An 18,674-nucleotide genomic window follows, 5' to 3' on the forward strand; every position below is an offset into this window, starting at 1 on the left:
CCATAGTACCCCGCGCGTGTAGATTATATTGCGGCTCCACTTTTAGATCTCTACGGTCGAAAACACACCCAATCATTACACACGCACCCTTTGCCAACATGAAGGCGGATAGGGGAGCCCCTGCCATTGAAATACAAGAATACAACTTGTGATTTCAAGAGGTAGCGAATCCCATTGCCTACGAAAATAGATGCGACACCGAATTAATATTTTGGGTGAGGCAACTCTTTTAATGCAATGTGCATTAGCTTTCCAGGATCTTAGAATATGGGGATGGCTTATACAGGCCTCGGGCCCAGAGAGCATAGCTAGCTTATGCTAATACGTTATCATAAATATCCAAAGTTCCCGTTTCATTCGCTAGTTAACTAGCTAGCTACCAAACTGCATTTTCAGATACGATCTCTGGCAAAAAATATGCATAAATGATTAGTTAACTAACGTGTTAGTAACTAGTCAGTATCAATATGCTAATGTTAACTCATCATCGGTGCTTGATTGGTAGCGTTAACGTTGATGTTGGGGTGTATTCATTCAAGCCGATTCTGTTGCAAAACTTCTTAAACGGAAGCAAACGAAACGGGGAGGGAGCTAACTGAATTTGTACAATTAAAAACTATTTTTAGTTGCAAAATGGAACGTTTTGCAACAGTTTGGAAGAATAATTACACCCCAGATCAGTGTGTGTCCAGTGTGTAAAAAGATTCACAAAATCCCCAATGTTTCCTTGCATAAATTTGCTACATTAGTTTAAAATGGAAATGTCAACCAGTCTACTGATTTTTGTTGTTTGACCAACGTTGAAATGTTTTGTTGTTTACAGTAAAGTGCATATTCAGATTTCTGTATGTACCAATGCAGGTGTATAATATATTATTCTACCATTGCAGCCCTGCAGAATGTCCAAGATAAGGCGGAGGGTAACAGTGGAGAATTCTAAAACCATATCTGACAACAGCAGTAGCCAGACCACCACCACCACCCCGTCTCGCCGGCCCAGCGTGTTTGAAAGACTTGGCCCCAGCACTGGTAGTAATGCTGTCGAGGTGTGTACCTCTACACCTGCATCTAACCCACTGACAGATACAACACATGCATGTCCAGAGAAGGTAGAGAAAGAACATCTTTGAATTTTGGATTCATCAGAGAGCAAAACCCTATTTCTGCTTCATGAAATGACACTTTCTTGCTTTCTTCCTTTCAGACTAATTGTAGAAATTGGTTGAAGACTGGGAATTGCAGTTACGGCAATACTTGTCGCTACACACATGGAACTCAGCCACGAGGCAAAGGATTTAGTGGATCTTTTAGCAGGTTAGATGGCCTTGGAGAATTGCCTGTGACCCATGTATGCAGGCAACTGAAAAATAGATATTTTATGCAAGTGGGCAACACAGTCAGACGGTCCAAATATTCTCCCAGGGCTGTTTCTTATTGTATTTGATAAGCCAGTTGTCTTATGCTGAACCAATGCCTGAGATTACCATATGTTTGTGTGTAAACAGGTCAGCGGAGAGACCAACTGGCGATCTGCGAGAGAGGATGAAGAATAAGAGGCAGGATGTTGAATCAGATGCTACAAAGAGAGACCCAGAGGAGCCTACGTCCCCCACAGCCAGAGTGAGTTACTCTCCACACACACCTCGCTTTCATGTCCGGTTTTCTTTTGTTCTTTAGGACATAGTGAACAACCATTTTACTAGTTAGATATTAGACCAACTTGTATGGGAGTCTTCCATGTAAACCTGTCTGTGTTCTGCAGCAGCGAGACTCGTCCCGAGGCCGCCACAGGGAGAAGGAAGATATAAAAATCACTAAAGAGAGAAGCCCTGCCAGCGAAGAAGAGACCACCGAGTGGGAAGCCAACCGCGAAGGTGAGGTTTGAAAGTGTTCAATAGGCACAACGAAAAGAAAGAAAGCACGTGCCCTTATTAACATATGAGAGGAGAACTAATGGATGTCGAACTGTTTTTCACTCTATTGGGAAAAGTTGTTTGTATTGCATATTCTAACCTTAAGTCATGTGCTGATGTATTTGTCTTTTAGACTCGGATAACGGCGACTACGACTACGAATTATCCCTCGAGATGAAGAGACAGAAGATTCAGCGTGAGCTCATGAAGTTGGAGCAGGAGAATATGGAGAAAAGAGAGGAGATTGTTATCAAGAAAGAGGTACCGGTATGCATGTATTGACTGTAGCTATATCTACTATAGTTCATAGAGCCCTGCATGATTTAAGACTGAGGTTGATCTGTTTTATAACCTTATACACTTACAATCTCTCACTAGGAGCCGACCACCAAAACTAGGACCACTATCATATCCAAGGTAAGAAGAGATACCTACCTAACCTTATTGTCATTCAGGAGCCATCCATATCAACACTCATATCTGGTTTAGACTTCTCTCCTTTCAGTGTCCATTCTAACCAATTCTGCCTTTATTCCACGTTGTAATTCCAGACATCCCCGGAGCGTTCCAGCTCGAAAGGTTCCCCCTCCTCCAGGAAGTCCAGTGGATCTCCCAAACACACTAAAGGACCTAAAGCTTCCGGTTCTAGGAAGAAGGAGAAGAAGACCTCTGTGTCGTCCTCTGCATCCGCCACGGCCAGATCTTCCAAGGGGGGCCACGGGAAGAAGAAAGGTCCCCGCACCCCCAGCCCCCCTCCTCCGGTGCTTCCTCTGGTGAACCCTGTCGTGGCAGCCGGGGGGAAGAAACACAAGGGGAAACACAAGAACAAGGAGAAGTGTGAGGAGAAGCCGCCCAAGGAGGGAAAGGAGAGAGGAAGAGATGTGGAGAAACACAAGGAGAAGAAGGAGAAACGCAGGTAAAGAGGTTCACTGCCATGCTTTGTCCAGCTCCACTCCAAGCTGTAGAGGGATCTAGTAGCCTTGTTGAATAGGCATAACAAGACCCACTGAAAACAACAGCCATGCTTTGTCCAGCTCCTCTCCAAGCTGTAGAGGGATCTAGCAGCCTCGTTGAATAGGCATAACAAGACCCACTGAAAACAACAGCCATGCTTTGTCCAGCTCCACTCCAAGCTGTAGAGGGATCTAGCAGCCTCGTTGAATAGGCATAACAAGACCCACTGAAAATAACATACATTTAAACAAGTCTGTTAGCACTGTTGTTGAATACACTATGAAAGGGACTAACTTTTAGTTTCTTTTGGCGCTTGCAGAGACCGTTCAGACAGCTCCCACAAGGCCAAGCGGTCAGTGATGTCTGAGGAACGTTCCGGCAGCGTGTCCTCTCCTTCCAGAGACCGAGAGGCGTCCCCGTCAGCCAGGAAGAACAAGTCCAACTCCCCAAAAGTAGCCTCCCAGAAGACCCTTGCGCCTGCCTCCCCACCTCACAGGTCAGTAGCCTGTTAGACACTAAGAAGATAACAACATCATTGTCATGCCGGAAGCAGTAAGATGACAGGATAAACATCGGCTTGCAGAAATATGCAGCAGCACCTGAACCTGAGACGATGGTCTAAAGATGCCATCTATCCTAACACTAGCATTTTCAGTCATGTTATTAGCAGGATTCTCATGAGTTGGTGTAGATGGTAGACAGACTAGCAAGATGGTCACTTTCCCTGAATAACCATAACCCCTCGTCCTCTCCTGGTCTTCCAGGTCTCCCCCTCCCCGCCACAAGCGCACCCCCACCCCGCCCCGCCATCACTCCCCCTCCTCCCACTCTGGCTCCTCAGCCCAGAGACACTCTCCATCCCCTCGCCGGCGCCGCTCGGCATCCCCCTCCTACAACCGCGAGCCCCCAGCCGCCTCCTCACCTCCTGGCCAGAGGTGTTCCTCCCGCTCCCCTGCAGCCTCCCGGGACACCTCCTCTCCTCAGAGGAGGACTAGCCCCGGAGGACGAAACCACTCTCGGGGGCGTGAGAGAGGACGCAGCGAGAGGGGGAGGAGCCCACCTGCCCAGGAGCACCGACACGAGCGTCGAGACGGTACAGCAACTCATTAACATAAAACACAGACCATTTTCTATATGTGGTCACCTCTCTTTAAATAAACTACTGGTTTTCTATATGTGGTCACCACCTTTAAATAAACTACTGGTTTTCTATATGTGGTCACCTCTCTTTAAATAAACTACTGGTTTTCTATATGTGGTCACCTCCCTTTAAATAAACTACTGGTTTTCTATATGTGGTCACCACCTTTAAATCAACTACTGGTTTTCTATATGTGGTCACCTCCCTTTAAATAAACTACTGGTTTTCTATATGTGGTCACCACCTTTAAATCAACTACTGGTTTTCTATATGTGGTCAGCTCCCTTTAAATAAACTACTGGTTTTCTATATGTGGTCACCACCTTTAAATAAACTACTGGTTTTCTATGTGGTCACCTCCCTTTAAATAAACTACTGGTTTTCACCACCTTTAAATCAACTACTGGTTTTCTATATGTGGTCACCTCCCTTTAAATAAACTACTGGTTTTCTATATGTGGTCACCACCTTTAAATCAACTACTGGTTTTCTATATGTGGTCAGCTCCCTTTAAATAAACTACTGGTTTTCTATATGTGGTCAGCTCCCTTTAAATAAACTACTGGTTTTCTATATGTGGTCACCACCTTTAAATAAACTACTGGTTTTCTATGTGGTCACCTCCCTTTAAATAAACTACTGGTTTTCTATATGTGGTCACCACCTTTAAATCAACTACTGGTTTTCTATATGTGGTCACCTCCCTTTAAATAAACTACTGGTTTTCTATATGTGGTCACCACCTTTAAATCAACTACTGGTTTTCTATATGTGGTCAGCTCCCTTTAAATAAACTACTGGTTTTCTATATGTGGTCACCACCTTTAAATAAACTACTGGTTTTCTATGTGGTCACCTCCCTTTAAATAAACTACTGGTTTTCTATATGTGGTCACCACCTTTAAATAAACTACTGGTTTTCTATATGTAGTCACCACCTTTAAATAAACTACTGGTTTTCTATGTGGTCACCACCTTTAAATAAACTACTGGTTTTCTATATGTGGTCACCTCCCTTTAAATAAACTACTGGTTTTCTATATGTGGTCACCACCTTTAAATAAACTACTGGTTTTCTATGTGGTCACCTCCCTTTAAATAAACTACTGGTTTTCTATATGTGGTCACCACCTTTAAATAAACTACTGGTTTTCTATATGTGGTCACCACCTTTAAATAAACTACTGGTTTTCTATGTGGTCACCTCCCTTTAAATAAACTACTGGTTTTCTATATGTGGTCACCACCTTTAAATAAACTACTGGTTTTCTATATGTGGTCACCTCCTTTAAATAAACTACTGGTTTTCTATATGTGGTCACCTCCCTTTAAATAAACTACTGGTTTTCTATATGTGGTCACCACCTTTAAATAAACTACTGGTTTTCTATATGTGGTCATCTCCTTTAAATAAACTACTGGTTTTCTATATGTGGTCACCTCCCTTTAAATAAACTACTGGTTTTCTATATGTGGTCACCACCTTTAAATAAACTATTGGGTTGCTGTTTGTCTATATGAAAACAGTCTCTACATTGTGTCGTTTGACTGGACGCTGTAATAACACAGACCTGTGTTTCTGTCTCATCCATGCAGAGAGCCGCGGGAAGCGAGAGAAAGACGGTACCCGTGACGACAGGGACTACGAGGTGGCAGAGACGAGCTCTTCTCGTGATGCCGCCCGTGAGGACCGGGAACAAAGAGGGGCGAGAGCGCCGGGGTGAAGGGCGCAGCGACCGACGAGGAGACTCCACCAGTACCACCAGGGATAGAGACCGGGACACCAAGGACTCGACCCGGGAATCCAGAACCACAGAGACCACGTCAACACGCTCCGGACGAGACCCTCTGGAGTACAGGGACCGAGAACGGGAGCGGGAGCGAGAAAAGGAGAAAGAGAGGGAGCGGGAGAGAGGAGAGAGGGAGAAGACGGACAGGAAGGAGGAGGCTGTCCCGGAGGAGGGGAGGGGCTATGGGAGGGGCCACGGGCGAGAGGAAGGAGGGAGGACTGAAGGGAGGGGGGAGACGAGGACAGAGAGTAGAGCTGAGAGACCTGGCAGGGGTAGGGGCCGCGAGGCTGACGCATCTGACAAAGGTGAGGTCACGCATGACATCACACATCTTATGACCAGCAAAATCTACTAATGGCCAGTTGGAGTAACAGTTGTTAATGTGTTTGTTGCTGTTGTGTTTGTGGAAGTGAGGGAATTTGATGAAGATGAACTGCGGTGCACCAGTCTATGGCTGAGGGAGGAGCTCCCTTCTCAAATGGAACAGTAACCTGTGCCGCTCGGCCATGTTGTCAACAGAGCAGCATGGAGCATCATCCAGAAACATCTCTTTTTGATCAAATGAGTTTTCATTGGGAAGGCAGATAAAGCGTTTAAAAGCAATCACTTTTGCACGTGAGAAAAGCCTCTGATTCCTACTCATTACTCCACGTTCATAACCTACGTCACTTTTGTTTTGAACCTGTTTCGCCGTCAGCCCAGAGGGGGGCACCTGGCTCGTGCCTGGGAGGCCGCCCGGTTCCAAAACGAATACAGTCACTGTTCACCTGGTGCGAACTCCTCCCACCGGGGCATCCCAGGCCAGATAATCCAATCCCCTCTGTGTCTGTTTCATCATACTCTTAACTCTGTCCTTCCTGCCTCAGTTTCCTCAGGCTCCACCCGGAATGCCCGAGGCTCCCAACTGGAGAGTGGTGGTCATGACGGCTGGGAGTCACGTAGCGGCGGAGGCTTCCGTGAGAAGAGTGCGGAGAGGAGCACCGACCGTGGGGCGGAGAGAGGAGGCGCAGAGAGAGGAGGAGCGGAGCGTGACCGTTATGACGGAGACAGGAGAGGAGGGGAGCAGGCGACTGGGAGAGACTCATCCTACGACCGTAGAGGTGGTCACACCGACCGTGGTGACCGCAGAGAGAACAGGGAGAGAGGTGAGGAGAACAAATACATTTCATCTATAATACTAGTTCAATAAAATAACATTTGTAAAACGCTTTTCATTGAAAAACAATCTCAATGTTCTGTAGTGAGTGATTTCAAATAGAAACGAGACAGAAAGGACACAGCTAGACAGGGCAACTGACAAAGTACACAGCTGATGCTACAAGAGGCAAGGACAACAAGAAACACAGTTATACGTAACAGAAAGCTTTCGTAAAGCATCCTGTCTCTCCCTCGTACGGGAGAAGAAGATCCAGGTCCCTCAGGCCCTCTCCTCTAATACTTTTTGAAACATTCATTCAGAATGAACCCTTGGTGTTGGATGTTGTGACTGACTGGCTGTTTCCTCTGTTTCTAACAGACCAAAGAGCTTCCTCTCCTGGTCGGCACCCAGCCAGAGGAGAAGAGCCAGACAGGGAGGAGACCAGAGGGAGGGATGAACGCAGAGGAGAGGAAAAGGGAGGGGACAGGCGAGAGGACAGGGCCCGAGAGAGGGAGCGAGAGAGGGAACGGGAAAGAGAGAAGGAGAGAGAAAGAGAGAAGGAGAAGGAGAGGGAGGCAGAGCGGGAGAGGGTTCGGGGAGAGGGAGAGAGAACGAGAGCGAGAGAGGGAAAAGGAAAGGGAGAGGGAAAAGGAGAAAGAGAGGGAAAAGGAGCGAGAGAGGGAACGGGAGAGGGAAGAGAGGGAGCGGGAGAGGGAGGAGCGAGATAGGGAGAGGAAGGAGAGAGAGCGGGAGAGGGAACGAGAGCGGGAGAGGGAGCGAGAGCAAAGAGAGAGGGAGAGGCAGCGGGAATGGGAGGAGCGTGAGAAAGGAAGGGATGAGCGACGGGAACGGACTAGGGATGAACCAAGGGATGACCGCTCTGTCCGAGACTCGCATGAAGACCGCAAGACCAGGCAAGTATCAGTAGTAACCACCAGGGTTGGGGCCAGTTCCATTTCAATTCCAGACTCAACCCTGGTAACTCCATTGTTTTACCTTAGTTGTGGTTCGTTTCCGTCTGTTTCTTTCCAACTTAACACAACCCAGCTGACCTCTAACCCCTCTTCTCTGTGTGTGTCATCTGCAGCCGGAAGAGGCACAGGGTAGAGACCACACCCAGCCCGACTCGCCCCTCTCCCAAGCGAGCAAGGGACGCCACCCCAGGAGACGGCGAGGAATACAACAGCCCTGAGGAGAAAAGTGAGCGTTTGATTGGTGGAGGTCAGCCCAAGGTCCGCCCCACCTCTGGCTCTGGCCCAATCACCATCCTCCCCGTCACAGTACCAGTGTGTCCTCCTCCACCAGTGCTTGACAGTAGGGACACTCTTTAATGGGAAAAACAAACAGCACTGGTTCTGTCTGGAGGAAACTAGTCCCGTATGGATTAACACCTCCCCAAAGGGTGCCTTGGCCTGATCACTTCAATATCCCTCCACGTGAGCCCAGGGCACACTCAGTAATGGTGATAATACCTTTTAATGTTTGAGCACATTTCATACAGACAGACTGGAACTCAACGTGCTGACATAGAAGTAACAGCTGGTGTTTGATTGTTATTAGAAGGCGATCAGAGATCTTTGAGACCGAGCCAAGGCGCCCTTTAAGATAACAAGGTGTTTTGTTTCTTTGACCTTTGTTGACATTTCCATGATGTTGATAAACCTTGGTGCTAACAGAATCCCTCGGCTTCTTGGTGTGTGTTCAGGTGTTGAGAAACACCGGCTGTTGAGTCAGGTGGTACTCCCGCCCCAGGACCCCCTCCTGCGTTCCCCCCCAGCACCTCTGTAGCGGAGGACGCCAAGCCCAGCCGGTGGAAGGACGAGGAGCGCCGTGGAGGCGGGGACAAGAGGGAGGGGAGGAGCCGCCGGAACGAGGAGGCCGACGCCCGCGGAGACAGAGGAGGAGCAGGCAGAGGAGGGGAGAGACGGGGGGAGCACCCCTCAGATAGCAGTACCCCTGTCTCGGCCTCCGGCTCGGACTCTAGGAGGGGTAAAGAGAGGGACGGTCGGGAGCCCACCCCTCCCCCGCCTCCCGTGGCCCTGGTCACTGAGGACAGAGATGCTCCGGTCCTGTCAGGTCATGAGGAGGGCAAGAAGAAGACTAAGTCCCAGAAGAAAGGCCTGAAGAAGGGGAGGAAGGAGGAGGCTGTGGCAGGAGGTGTTTCAGGAGCTCCAGAGAGGTTCACCAACCCAGAGCCCCCCTCCTCCATGGCCCTCTTGGACGCCCCCCGCCCCCTCTCCTTTCCCCCGCAAAGCGCCTAAGAAGAAGGCGCTGGACAAGAAGAGGAAACGATCCCGTGGCGCTGAGTCGGACGCGTCTGAGGAGGATCCAGGCTCCTCCCATCTTCCCCCGGCAAGAGGAACAAGAGGGGTCCCCGGACGCCCCGCCCGCGCCAAAGGAGGCTCTGCTATCCCAGAGGGCCATGCCACATTCAGTTGCAGAGCCCTTGCCACAGCCCGTCAAAATGGACGCCAACTTCAGCGACTGGTCTGACGAGGATGTGCTGGAGCGCGGTGGTGGATCGGCGCCCGTTAAGGCACCCCCCACAGTCCCCACTGAGAGGACTCCGACTGAAGCTCTTCCCAGGAGAGGAGGTCCGAGGGGGGGCAAGGAGAGGTTGGAGAGGCCTGTTCCCCTGCCCATCGCCCCTCTGCTGTCCCAGGACCCTCCCATGTTACTCCAGACCCTGCCTCCCCAGCCCCTCATGTCCCAGCCCCTGCTGAGGAAGCCTCCTCCGGAGCAGAAGAGGAGCAGCAGTATGGGAAGCAACCAGAGCAGGGCCTCATCCAGACGTCTCCGTTCTCCCTCCAACGAGTCAGCCCACAGAGAGGACCCTCAGCAGGGCCAAGGACCAGGCCGACCCAGGAGAGGACACCAGCTCCAGGGGGCCAACTCCCGAGACCGGGAACGAGAAAGGGAGCGAGAAAGGGAACGAGAAAGGGAGCGAGACAGGGAAAGAGAGAGGGAGCGTGGTGAGAGAGAGAGGGGACCTGTGCTCACAGAGCCTCCAGTGGTGAGGGGAGAGGAGCGGAAGTCACGCATCGACCAGCTGAGGAGAGGAGAGCCCAGTCGCAGCACCTCCTCAGGTACGCCAGACACATACTACTAACAGGTTTTGTTGAGAAAACAGTGAGCTCCTTTACTAGTTTGATTTGATTGATATTATTATCTCTTATATTCCATTTCTGTTGGTTTTCCTTCCCAGACCGGCAGGACTCTCGCAGCCACAGCTCCAGACGTAGCTCTCCTGAGTCAGAGCGGCAGGTGCAGTCGCGGGCCGGGTCCTACGACGGCCGAGAGCGTGAGAGGGAGAGAGAGAGGGAGCGGGAACAGTTTGAGAGGGAGCGTGAGCGCAAGGACCTCCGACAGCAACAGGGGCCTCCGGGGCCACTACCTCCTCTCCAGCAGCAGGGGCAGCAGAGAGACTGGGAGCCCGAGGGGCCACGGGAGTGGGGCGGGAGGGGCCGTGAACCCCTCCTCATGCGTGGAGGCAACAGAGAGCAAATGAGAGAGCGTGATCTCCGTGACATGCGGGGTGAGAGAGAGCGGCTTCTGCCCGAGGGTCTCCTGCAGCAGCACGAACGAGAGCGGGAAAGGGAGCGTGGAGGCAACAGGGGCATTGGCCGCGGTGGCGACCATGGCAACGACCGGGAGCGGGAGAGGATGCTGCTGATGGACCTGCCGCCACATGGGGACCCCAAGAACAGGATGGACATGAGGGGAGACAGACCAGATATGAGGGGGGACAGACCAGATATGAGGGGGGACAGACCAGATATGAGGGGAGACAGACCAGATATGAGGGGAGACAGACCAGATTTAAGAGGGGACATGCGAGGAGATATGAGACCTGATATGAGGGGAGACATTCGAGGGGATATGAGAGGAGACATTCGAGGAGATATGAGACCTGATATGAGGGGAGACATGAGACCTGATATGAGGGGAGACATTCGAGGGGACATGAGACCTGATATGAGGGGAGACATGAGACCTGATATGAGGGGAGACATTCGAGGGGACATGAGACCTGATATGAGGGGAGACATGAGACCTGATATTAGGGGAGATATTCGAGGGGATATGAGACCCGATATGAGGGGAGACATTCGAGGGGACATGAGACTTGATATTAGGGGAGACATGAGACCTGATATTAGGGGAGACATTCGAGGGGACATGAGACCTGATATTAGGGGAGACATTCGAGGGGACATGAGACCTGATATTAGGGGAGACATGAGACCTGATATTAGGGGAGACATTCGAGGGGACATGAGACCTGATATTAGGGGAGACATGAGAGGGGGGCCAGATATAAGACCGGACATAAGGCCAGATCACATGAGACCAGATATCAGGGGGCCGGACAGGGCTGAGTTCTCTCTCTTGCTCCCCCACGAAGCCTTGGGACACGGCGGCATGGACCAGGACAAAGCAGGCAACAGCCATCACCCTGTGGGAGGACAGATACAGGAAGCAGAGAAACAGGACAGCGTTGACGGTAAGGATCATCTACAATCACAAACAACTAGCCTGATCCCAGAACTGTTGGCGTGACAGTGACCATGGGAGCTGGCAACAACAGCCTTGTCCCAGATCTGTTTGTCTATGTTTGTGTTGATATGGTAGCAGGTTATTGAGTGAGTTTATTTGTGTTTCCTCAGACGAAGATGACGCGAAGGCGGATGACGCTGTGTCGGTGGTGTCTGGCGGGGAGGAGTACGAGCCAATCAGTGATGACGAGTTAGATGAGATCTTGGCGGACAGCGCCCAGAAGAGAGAGGATGGGCAGGAAGAAGAGAAGACGCCAGGTACAATATTGAGAACAGGGCTACACAGTCCTTCTGGCTGAGAACAGGAATACACAGTCCTTCTGGCTGAGAACAGGAATACACAGTCCTTCTGGCTGAGAACAGGAATACACAGTCCTTCTGGCTGAGAACAGGAATACACAGTCCTTCTGGCTGAGAACAGGAATACACAGTCCTTCTGGCTGAGAACAGGACAGTCCTTTGGCTGAGAACACACAGTCCTTCTGGCTGAGAACAGGAATACACAGTCCTTCTGGCTGAGAACAGGAATACACAGTCTTCTGGCTGAGAACAGGGCTACACAGTCCTTCCTTCTGGCTGAGAACAGGGCTACACAGTCCTTCTGGCTGAGAAACAGTCCTTCTGGCTGAGAACAGGAATACACAGTCCTTCTGGCTGAGAACAGGGCTACACAGTCCTTCTGGCTGAGAACAGGGCTACACAGTCCTTCTGGCTGAGAACAGGAATACACAGTCCTTCTGGCTGAGAACAGGGATACACAGTCCTTCTGGCTGAGAACAGGGCTACACAGTCCTGACTGAGAACAGGGCTACACAGTCCTTCTGGCTGAGAACAGGAATACACAGTCCTGACTGAGAACAGGGCTACACAGTCCTGACTGAGAACAGGGCTACACAGTCCTGACTGAGAACAGGGCTACACAGTCCTGACTGAGAACAGGGCTACACAGTCCTGGCTGAGAACAGGGCTACACAGTCCTTCTGGCTGAGAACAGGAATACACAATCCTGACTGAGAACAGGGCTACACAGTCCTTCTGGCTGAGAACAGGAATACACAGTCCTTCTGGCTGAGAACAGGGCTACACAGTCCTTCTGGCTGAGAACAGGGCTACACAGTCCTTCTGATTGAGAACAGGAATACACAGTCCTTATTGTTTGCCAGTGGGGTTGCCAGGTCGTGAGAAGTTCTGGTCCAATGGCTCCCCCAAACCAGCTCAAAACTAGCCCTATATCACACACCTGGCAACCCTGTCTAGTCTGCAGTTGGACACTGGTAAAAGACAAACTGTTGTTTTTTATTATTGTGAACTAAATTGTTTGGTTATTGTGGTCTAAGTCCTTCATATGTGCTGTGTTCCTACAGGTCCCCTGGATGTGATTGATGTGGACTGGTCCAGCCTGATGCCCAAGCAGAAGCAGGAGCCTCGGGCGGCAGGGGCAGCTCTGCTTCGGTTCACCCCAGGGGCAGTGCTCCTCAGGGCGGGCGTCTCCAAGCGGCTGGCTGGGCCCGAGCTCCTGGAGAGAGTCAGGGAGGTCTGCAAAAAGGAGCTGGACGACCCTAAAGGTGATTGGAGGAGATATTAGTACTATTACATACTGTACTCTATCTTTCTCCTACTGGATTATATTAGTACTATTACATACTCTACTCCGTCTTTCTCCTACTGGATTATATTAGTACTATTACATACTCTACTCCATCTTTCTCCTACTGGATTATATTAGTACTATTACATACTGTACTGCTACTGGATTATATTAGTACTATTACATTCTCTACTCCTACTGGATTATATTAGTACTGTTACATACTGTACTCCTACTGGATTATATTAGTACTGTTACATACTGTACTCCTACTGGATTATATTAGTACTATTACATACTCTACTCCGTCTTTCTCCTACTGGATTATATTAGTACTGTTACATACTCTACTCCATCTTTCTCCTACTGGATTTTAGAACCATGTATAATATGACAAACATTATCCATACTAATATAATAATAATAATAATAATATAATAATAATATCCAATATCCATACCATCTCTGTCTACTTTACAAGACTGTTAATGGAAGTATGCATACTAAGAACGTGGCTCAGTTGTGTGAGCGTGTGTGGTGCTAGCATATGATAAAGCCCCCCAAGCAGTCAGTGTGGTGATAGCATATGATAAAGCCCCCCAAGCAGTCAGTGTGGTGATAGCATATGATAAAGCCCCCCAAGCAGTCAGTGTGGTGCTAGCATATGATAAAGCCCCCCAAGCAGTCAGTGTGGTGCTAGCATATGATAAAGCCCCCCAAGCAGTCAGTGTGGTGCTAGCATATGATAAAGCCCCCCAAGCAGTCAGTGTGGTGATAGCATATGATAAAGCCCCCCAAGCAGTCAGTGTGGTGCTAGCATATGATAAAGCCCCCCAAGCAGTCAGTGTGGTGCTAGCATATGATAAAGCCCCCAAGCAGTCAGTGTGGTGCTAGCATATGATAAAGCCCCCAAGCAGTCAGTGTGGTGCTAGCATATGATAAAGCCCCCAAGCAGTCAGTGTGGTGATAGCATATGATAAAGCCCCCAAGCAGTCAGTGTGGTGCTAGCATATGATAAAGCCCCCCAAGCAGTCAGTGTGGTGCTAGCATATGATAAAGCCCCCCAAGCAGTCAGTGTGGTGCTAGCATATGATAAAGCCTCCCAAGCAGTCAGTGTGGTGCTAGCATATGATAAAGCCCCCAAGCAGTCAGTGTGGTGCTAGCATATGATAAAGCCCCCAAGCAGTCAGTGTGGTGCTAGCATATGATAAAGCCCCCAAGCAGTCAGTGTGGTGATAGCATATGATAAAGCCCCCAAGCAGTCAGTGTGGTGCTAGCATATGATAAAGCCCCCAAGCAGTCAGTGTGGTGCTAGCATATGATAAAGCCCCCAAGCAGTCAGTGTGGTGCTAGCATATGATAAAGCCCCCCAAGCAGTCAGTGTGGTGCTAACATATGATAAAGCCCCCCAAGCAGTCAGTGTGGTGCTAGCATATGATAAAGCCCCCCAAGCAGTCAGTGTGGTGCTAGCATATGATAAAGCCCCTCAAGCAGTCAGTGTGGTGCTAGCATATGATAAAGCCCCCCAAGCAGTCAGTGTGGTGCTAGCATATGATAAAGCCCCCAAGCAGTCAGTGTGGTGATAGCATATGATAAAGCCCCCCAAGCAGTCAGTGTGGTGCTAGCATATGATAAAGCCCCCAAGCAGTCAGTGTGGTGCTAGCATATGATAAAGCCCCCCAAGCAGTCAGTGTGGTGCTAGCATATGATAAAGCCCCCCAAGCAGTCAGTGTGGTGCTAACATATGATAAAGCCCCCCAAGCAGTCAGTGTGGTGCTAGCATATGATAAAGCCCCCCAAGCAGTCAGTGTGGTGCTAGCATATGATAAAGCCCCTCAAGCAGTCAGTGTGGTGCTAGCATATGATAAAGCCCCCCAAGCAGTCAGTGTGGTGCTAGCATATGATAAAGCCCCCCAAGCAGTCAGTGTGGTGCTAACATATGATAAAGCCTCCCAAGCAGTCAGTGTGGTGCTAGCATATGATAAAGCCTCCCAAGCAGTCAGTGTGGTGCTAGCATATCATACAGCACTAAGCAGTCAGTGTGGTGCTAGCATATCATACAGCACTAAGCAGTCAGTGTGGTGCTAGCATATCATACAGCACTAAGCAGTCAGTGTGGTGCTAGCATATCATAAAGCACTAAGCAGTCAGTGTGGTGCTAGCATATCATACAGCACTAAGCAGTCAGTGTGGTGCTAGCATATCATACAGCACTAAGCAGTCAGTGTGGTGCTAGCATATCATAAAGCACTAAGCAGTCAGTGTGGTGCTAGCATATCATACAGCACTAAGCAGTCAGTGTGGTGCTAGCATATCATAAAGCACTAAGCAGTCAGTGTGGTGCTAGCATATCATACAGCACTAAGCAGTCAGTGTGGTGCTAGCATATCATACAGCACTAAGCAGTCAGTGTGGTGCTAGCATATCATACAGCACTAAGCAGTCAGTGTGGTGCTAGCATATCATAAAGCACTAAGCAGTCAGTGTGGTGCTAGCATATCATAAAGCACTAAGCAGTCAGTGTGGTGCTAGCATATCATAAAGCACTAAGCAGCGGCAATAGAAGCATCTTTTGTATGTTGCTTCCATTCATCACTGGAAACATGCAGTGAGTCTAACCCAGCTCTCTGTCCATTCCTCCAGATGCTGACAAGCTGTTTGAGCACGACCTGGGTGCTCTGAACAAGGCAGCTCTGAACAGGAAGATAGAGAGGGCAGGTCTGCTGAGGAACCTGGGCCCCTGCTGTAAGGCCCTCTGTGCCCGCAGGGACATGGCCATCAGACGGCAGCTCCTCAAGAACGAAAAGGTGAGTGCTCCAAGAAAAACGACTTGTACCCAGAACCATAGACTATTCTAGACCATATACCAATTGACTAAGATGGCCCTCTACTGTAGGATATATGGAGGAATGGACTGGGAATATGTAGATAGTATATTATAATAGATGGAGCAATATTTTGACACACACTGCCTATCGCTGTATAGTAAGCTAACTCTTTCTCTCTCCAGGGCCTGGCCAAGCAGATGTATCCCAGTGTTCCTGTGGTGGACAGTGAGCTCTTCCAACTCAGCATGCGTCTCTTCAAGAAGACTGTAGCCGCCGCCAGAAGCAACCAGCCCCCGTTGGGGCCACCAGCAGGCCCAGAGAAGGCCGACAAAGGGCCACCGGGGCTGGTACCGGCAGCTTCACCGGTAGCCAAGCCCAGTACACCACAGCCCCCGAGATGTGTGTCTCCTGAGAGCGTGTGGGGATTATGGGTAAAAACAAACGCTGCATGATGAAACTGACCTGTGATCAGAAATTGAATCAGCTCTGACTACTAAGCCTGCTCTGAGTCCCTGCCCCCTACTCTAAACCCCACCCCCTAATGCTAAAACCCGCCCCCCTGCTATAGCTTTTTTAATCACAAGGAAAAATCTAACAAAACGCTGAAACTCTTGTCAGTCAGCAGTGCTGTCATTATGGAAGACTGATCTGATCCGCAAGTACTGTACTGCTTCTACCATAGAGACTATTGGAGATACTAGCCTATGGAGGGATTGATAGAGGCCTTGTACAATGTACTGTACCTTGAACTAGAAATGACAATGCTACAGGAAAGACGTGCATTTTCCCGAATAACAGTTGTTGTTTTTGTGCGATTGGATATTTGTTGTCGGAGGGTGATAAGTCTCCCTTTCGTAATGGCGTTGATTTATGTTTTTTGTTTCTTTTGTTGTGCATTGGTTTTTAAGACTGCATTAAAGTGGTTAGTTGTTCATTTGTAATGGCTCTTATCCTTGCTTTGTATGGAGTTCAGTCTCAGTGCCATGTGCTGCTTGATGTCATTTGTGTATTGTTCAAGAGACATTGACTTACATCCCCGATGGCACCCTATTCCCTATGTAGTGCACTTCTTCTGACCTGGCCCATAGGGCTCGGGTCAAAAATAGTGCACTGTACAGGGTGTAATTTGGGATGCACCCTGGCCAAACGCACTCAAATCTCTGAGTGACTTGTATGAATGTTTACTGTACTGTACTACTCCACCCCGACATGAATACATTTCTCTTGAGGTCACTCGAAACTTTGGCAATGGTCTACATTGCTAGGACCTCTGGGTTAAACTCAGCCAACACCCTCAGACTGCTGTGCCATAACAACACTCCAGTCTAGACTCTTACCGACAGGACTCTGGCTGGCCTGAACATAATCCCATCAGGAGATGGATTTGACTCTTAAAATATGATGACTCTCTGTAGCAGTGTTGAATTGTCTTAATGTATTCTGTTTGCAGGTTGAAAGATTACATGAATTGTGGTTGTAGGTCTAATTGAATGGATTCTGGTGGTGGGTGTAATTAGGGCTGGGCGGTATACCGTTTTTTGCGATATACCGATATTGATGCATGGACCGGTTTGGGTTTTTATTTTACCTTCTATACCGGTATTTGAATGTATGGTTTGTTAAATGAGATACGTAGTGTGTAACGTCCATTTTTATAGTTCACTACTTGAGTCTTCTCTCCCCATGCGGCTTTCCACACAGACCTAGCCCTGGCTCCAGGTCCTTTATCCCAAGGAGCGCATTTGTTTTTCCTCGACCACGAGACACTTGCGTTTAGTCTGCATGGTCTATGCAGCACATGCAACAATGTTGATGACAACAATGCAGTTGTCACTTTGTGTCTTAATATGAATCTAGTTGCATTCTATAATTACACTATTAGCTTTTTTTTGCATCTGCAAACAGCTAGTTTGTCTTTAACAAGTGGTTCCTAAATCCTGTTAGCCGCTAATGCTAATCGCTAGCGAATACATGTCCTAGTAGGAGCAAGCTTATCAGCCTGATAATACCAGTGATGGTGTAGACCTAAATCAGCATGTTTGTGCATCAGCATTTTCTAAATTAGAGGTAAACGCAAAGCAAGAACATGTTAGCTATTTCATCTAGCTAAGAGAGAACACAATGTAGCCAAAGATTAAAGGGCCCCCTAGGAAACACCTATCATCAACACTTTAGTTCCTACACTGTCACAATGACTCCTCCCTGGCATTTTCATTCGTTGTCATGTCAAACACTATATTAAAAGTGCCCACTATTATATAACTAGAATAGACATTCTATTTCCATGATTCCATCAGTTAAGTGTATTGCTCTAAATGCAAGTCAAATTGCAACATTTGGTTAAAAGTAAGTCCCAGATTGCTTGCCCATATCGTGTAGCCCTACGTGGCAGTGTAGAAATTCTCAAATGCAGAAATTGATGAAAATTCGGACTTTTGGGGGGTTGAAGTGAACGGTATAAAACAGAATGCAGAAAGACTCATTGAAATCACTCAGTGTTTACACCCTAGGATCACTCACTACTCATAAAGCACATTTAGAACTTTTATTAAAAATCAAAATTAATAAAGAAAATATCTTGCCCATATGGCCCAACCCTAGGTGTAATTGAATGAATTGTGGTGGTAGGTTTACTGCTAGAATGAGAATATCAGGTCTACTGCAGGGTTTAACTGACCTCGCATGTAAAGAGAAAATAACTAGAAGCATCATACATGTGTTGTGGTACAGAGAAGAATGAAAAAGACAAGTTTTATATTTTACATG

At 48.6% G+C, this 18,674-nt stretch overlaps 1 protein-coding gene across 1 annotated transcript; it reads left to right on the forward strand.

The window, feature by feature from the left end:
* The first annotated feature begins 57 nt into the window (after positions 1-57).
* Positions 58-16,846, forward strand: LOC124008081 (zinc finger CCCH domain-containing protein 13-like). The gene is given in 26 exon segments (XM_046319009.1): positions 58-215; positions 891-1,046; positions 1,205-1,314; positions 1,506-1,620; positions 1,763-1,874; positions 2,047-2,174; positions 2,292-2,330; positions 2,465-2,829; positions 3,187-3,363; positions 3,632-3,960; positions 5,605-5,704; positions 5,706-6,103; positions 6,665-6,943; positions 7,315-7,532; positions 7,534-7,850; positions 8,024-8,136; positions 8,642-8,721; positions 8,724-9,176; positions 9,178-9,264; positions 9,267-9,315; positions 9,318-10,022; positions 10,142-11,440; positions 11,604-11,750; positions 12,857-13,057; positions 15,724-15,887; positions 16,091-16,846. Coding segments are annotated over 25 exon segments (6,402 nt in total). The 5' UTR covers positions 58-215; positions 891-899; the 3' UTR covers positions 16,361-16,846.
* Positions 16,847-18,674: the final 1,828 nt, after the last annotated feature.

Source organism: Oncorhynchus gorbuscha, linkage group LG21 (assembly GCF_021184085.1).
Source record: "Oncorhynchus gorbuscha isolate QuinsamMale2020 ecotype Even-year linkage group LG21, OgorEven_v1.0, whole genome shotgun sequence".
NCBI classification, from domain to species: Eukaryota; Metazoa; Chordata; class Actinopteri; order Salmoniformes; family Salmonidae; genus Oncorhynchus; species Oncorhynchus gorbuscha.